This window comes from Elephantulus edwardii, unplaced genomic scaffold (genome assembly GCF_000299155.1).
Source record: "Elephantulus edwardii isolate Elephantulus edwardi_28Jun2011 unplaced genomic scaffold, EleEdw1.0 scaffold00037, whole genome shotgun sequence".
Taxonomy (NCBI): domain Eukaryota; kingdom Metazoa; phylum Chordata; class Mammalia; order Macroscelidea; family Macroscelididae; genus Elephantulus; species Elephantulus edwardii.
This window is the reverse complement of record NW_006399787.1, coordinates 12,513,568-12,517,570: the sequence shown is the minus strand read 5'-3', so window position 1 is coordinate 12,517,570 and position 4,003 is coordinate 12,513,568. Positions and strand designations below refer to the sequence as shown.

The 4,003-nt window shown below is 44.9% G+C and overlaps 1 protein-coding gene across 1 annotated transcript in view; it reads left to right on the top strand.

The window, feature by feature from the left end:
* The first annotated feature begins 415 nt into the window (after positions 1-415).
* Positions 416-4,003, top strand: part of LOC102852872 (acyl-coenzyme A thioesterase 6-like) — a 15,150-nt gene continuing 11,562 nt past the window's right edge. The window contains exon 1 of the mRNA XM_006884696.1: positions 416-872. Within this exon, the coding sequence (XP_006884758.1) occupies positions 416-872 (457 nt within the window). The remainder of the gene's footprint in view (positions 873-4,003) is intronic.

Sequence of the window (4,003 nt, the reverse complement as noted above, 5' to 3'; positions counted from 1 at the left end):
AAATCCCTGGTACAGATGACGTCTTTAATCTTTTCGTTCTCAGTAGACTTTATTTTATATGTGCGTGTGTACTGTCAAATTGGATCTGACTGGTACAGGAGATTTCCCTGCCTGTAGCAGAGGTTCTGGCGGACTCGAACCGCGCTCCTCTGAGATTACAGTGCAGCTTCCTTGCCACTGGGCCACCAGTGGACTCTCGTGCTCCCCAGACTTTGTACCTGTTTAAACATTGACCACATGTTGCAACATTAATCACTGTTTAAACAGATTCATTTCCCTCAGTTCACGTTATTTGGTGGATTTATACAAACTTCTTAAGAGACCTCATACAGTGGCCTTACCAGGAAGACCGAGAGTTGCCAATCCCTCACGTGACTTCATGGATCCTGGCAGCACCTTTTCAGGGCAAATGGACATGGCGGCCACTGTGACCATAGAGCCCGCGGGCCTCTGCTGCTGGGACGAGCCGGTGCGCATCGTGGTGCGCGGCCTGGCCTCAGAGCAGCCGGTCACGCTGCGCGCGTCCCTGCGCGACGAGAAGGGCGCGCTCTTCCGGGCCCACGCGCGCTACTGCGCGGACCGCGGAGGCGAGCTCGACCTGACGCGCACGCCCGCGCTGGGCGGCAGCTTCGCGGGCCTCGAGCCCATGGGGCTCTTCTGGGCCCTGGAGCCGGAGGAGCCTCTGCTGCAGCTGATGAAGCGGGACGTGCGGACGCCGTTCGCGGTGGAGTTGGAGGTGCTGGAGGGCCACGAGCCGGAGCCCGGGCGGGTCCTGGGCAGCGCGGTGCACGAGCGCGCCTTCCTGCGGCCCGGGGTGCGGAGAGAGCAGGTGCGCGCGGGCCGGGTGCGCGCCACGCTCTTCCTGCCGCCAGGTGAGCTACTTGTTTCCAGGGTGTTCTTGAGAGCCTGGATGAGTTTCTAAGTCCACAGTGGTTCCGCCACACTTGAGACTACTGGTTGAGGAATTTCTCCAATTTTGTGTCAACCACTTGTTTTTATGTGCCGTCTAGTCGCCTGCGAATCACAATGACTCTATGTACAATAGTCCTAAACCCTACTCTATCCTGTGCCAAACTTATTGTCTCTGATACATCTAACCCCATTACTCCAGTCACTGAGTCAATCCATCTCATCGGGGATCTTCCTCTCTTGTTCTGCCCTCCACTCTCCCAAGCATGATGTCCCTCTTTAAGGACTGGTCCCTCCTTGCAACATGTCCAAAGTAGGTCAGACGAAGCTTTAGAATCCTTGCCTCCAAGGAGCAGCCTGGTTTAACCCTCTCTAGAACGAACATGTTTGTTCCCCTAGCAGTCCATGCTCTTCTCCAGTACCACTGCTCAAAGGCATCAATTCTCCTGTCATCCCTAGTCATTATCCAGCTCTCTGATGCATAGCAAGTGATCGCAAAGACTATAGCCTAGATCAGGCGCACTTTAGTCTCCAGACTGACATCGTTGCTCTTCAGTACTTTGGAAAGGTCTCTGACAATAGACTTTCCCAGTGCAATTTGTCTTTTAATTTCCTGGCTGCTGGCACTAAAAGTGCTGATTGTGGAGCCAAGCATACTAAAGCAATGAACAATCTCAATTTTGTCACTATCTATCATGATGCTAACAATTGGCCCACTGGTGAGAATCTTTGTTATTCTAATGTTGAGCTTCAATCCATAGAGTTATATACCTTTTTTTCTTTAAACATAGCACTGAAAAATCCAAACAGCCACAACGCATATTTAAAAAACAAAACAAACAAAAAAAACACCCAACAAACCTTTGTAGGTGTGTGCTCTTGAATCAGATCCAACTGACACAGGAGGAGATTTTTTGTATGAATGGTACTGGAGGAGATTCTCCCTCCTCCAGAATAGCATCTGGTGGATTCGAACTGCATACCTCTGGGATTGCAGTGCAGCTTCTTGTCACTAGGCTACCAGAGCTCCCTCAGAGAGAGATATACTTTTTTAAAAAAATTTATTAATTTTAATGAAAGTTTACAGAGACTTAGGATTTCCAGTCATTCATTGTTGCACTTTCCTCCCTGCCCACCCCTTTACCCTCAAATCACTCATCTCCTTGAAAATAAAAAGAAAACTCTTTCATTGTTATGCAATCCCTCCCCCCAAGTTCATTCCACTATGCAGCCTTCACTCTGGACTTCTGTAATGACAAGAATACCTATTCATATATCCCTTTTAAACAGATCTCTCCCTCATCTATTTCAATGCAATATACCTCATTCCTCCCCTCCTTCTCTGTCTTCTCTCAATCCTGATGTCAGTCCTGTTTTACAACAGTGGCTGCATGCAATATTTGTCCTTTTGTGACTGAGGTATTTCACTCAGCATAAAGTCCTCCAGGGCCAACCATTTTGCATAATATTGCATAAGTTCTTTGTTTTCAATGCTGCATAGTATTCCATTGTGTGGATATACCAGATCTTCTCTATCCATTCATTTGTTGATGGGCACTTGGGTTGTTTCCAGCTCTTTGCTGTTGCGAACAAAGCCACAATAAACATGGGTATACATGAGAGATACTTTTTAAGAAAACCTTTTATTTTAATGAAAGTTTACAGAAAAGTTAGATTGTCATTCATTGATTTTTGCACATTTTTACCCCCCCTTCCCTACTCTTCCTCTCTCCCAGTTAACCGTTTTTTGTTTTTCTTAACATTCGTTCATTGTTGTACAATTCCCTCCCTCCTCTCAGTCCTCTTTGCAATGTACCTCTTATTCTGGGCTGTTGTCATACACATAATGCCCAATCATGTATTCCTTTTAAACAGTCTTTCCTTCATCTGTTCCAGGGCAATGTTCATTGTCTATCTACTTTTATTCTATTCTCCCAACTCTCATGTCAGACCTGCTTTATAACAGTGATACTATGCAGTGTTTATCCTTTTGTAACGGAGATATTTCACTTGGCATAATGTCCTGCAGGGTCACTCATGTTGTGTAATGTTTTAAGAGTTGTTTTTCAGTGTTGTATAGTATTCTATTGTATGATTATATCAGAGTTTTTCTATCCATTCATTTGTTGATGGACATTTGGATTGCTCCCATCTCTTTGCTATTGTAAATAACACAGCAATAAATGTGGGTGTGCATCTATCTGTTTGGATGGCAGTTATGATTTCTTTAGGGTATATTCCTAGTAGTGGCATTGCTGAGTCAAATGGTATTTCTAAGTTTTCGAGAAAGCGCCAAAACACCTTCCATAGTGGTTACACCATTTTACGCTTCCACCAGCAGAGAATAAGGGTTCTAATCTCTCCACAACCTCACAAGCATTTATTGTTTGCTGCTCTGTTGAACTTCGCTATTGTCGCTGGGCACTTAGTTTTATTTTAAGTACTGAATTAAATAGTAGCTTCAGCCTGTTTGCAGATATGATATCACAACTTCAAGGAGACCTGAACCCAAGTTGTTAATTCCACTGGAGTCTGATCCCTTTTGTGGTGACCACTCCTGTGACATCTTCATGACTGTTGCCATGTTTGAGGCTATAAAAAACAATCCCAAAACCCATTGCCAAATGAGTTGATTATGAATCAAAACAATCATTTAGAACAAAGTATAACTTCCCACAGGGTTTCCAAAGTTGTAATCTTTAAGTAAAATTGAATGCTCACTAAGTAAAATAAAGCTAAAACATGATGGCTGACCTAGTCTTCCCAACCATACTCTCAATTAAACCACTACTACAGAAAATGCAAACAAGCAAGCAAGAATATACAGGTTGTTATTTTGTGTAGTCGAGTTGCCTGTGACTCATAGCAACCCTATGCACAATAGCTCTGAACCCTACCCTATCCTGAGCCAGTCTCAGCATCTCTGACATACCTGCCCCCATAACCCCAGTTTACTGTGTCAATCCATCTCATCCATGGTCTTCATCTCCTGTGTTGTCCCTCTACACTCCCAAGTATGATTTCCTTTGCAAGGACTGGTTTCTCCTGGCCATGTGTCTGAAGTATGTGTGATGGAGCTTTAAAATCCTTCGTT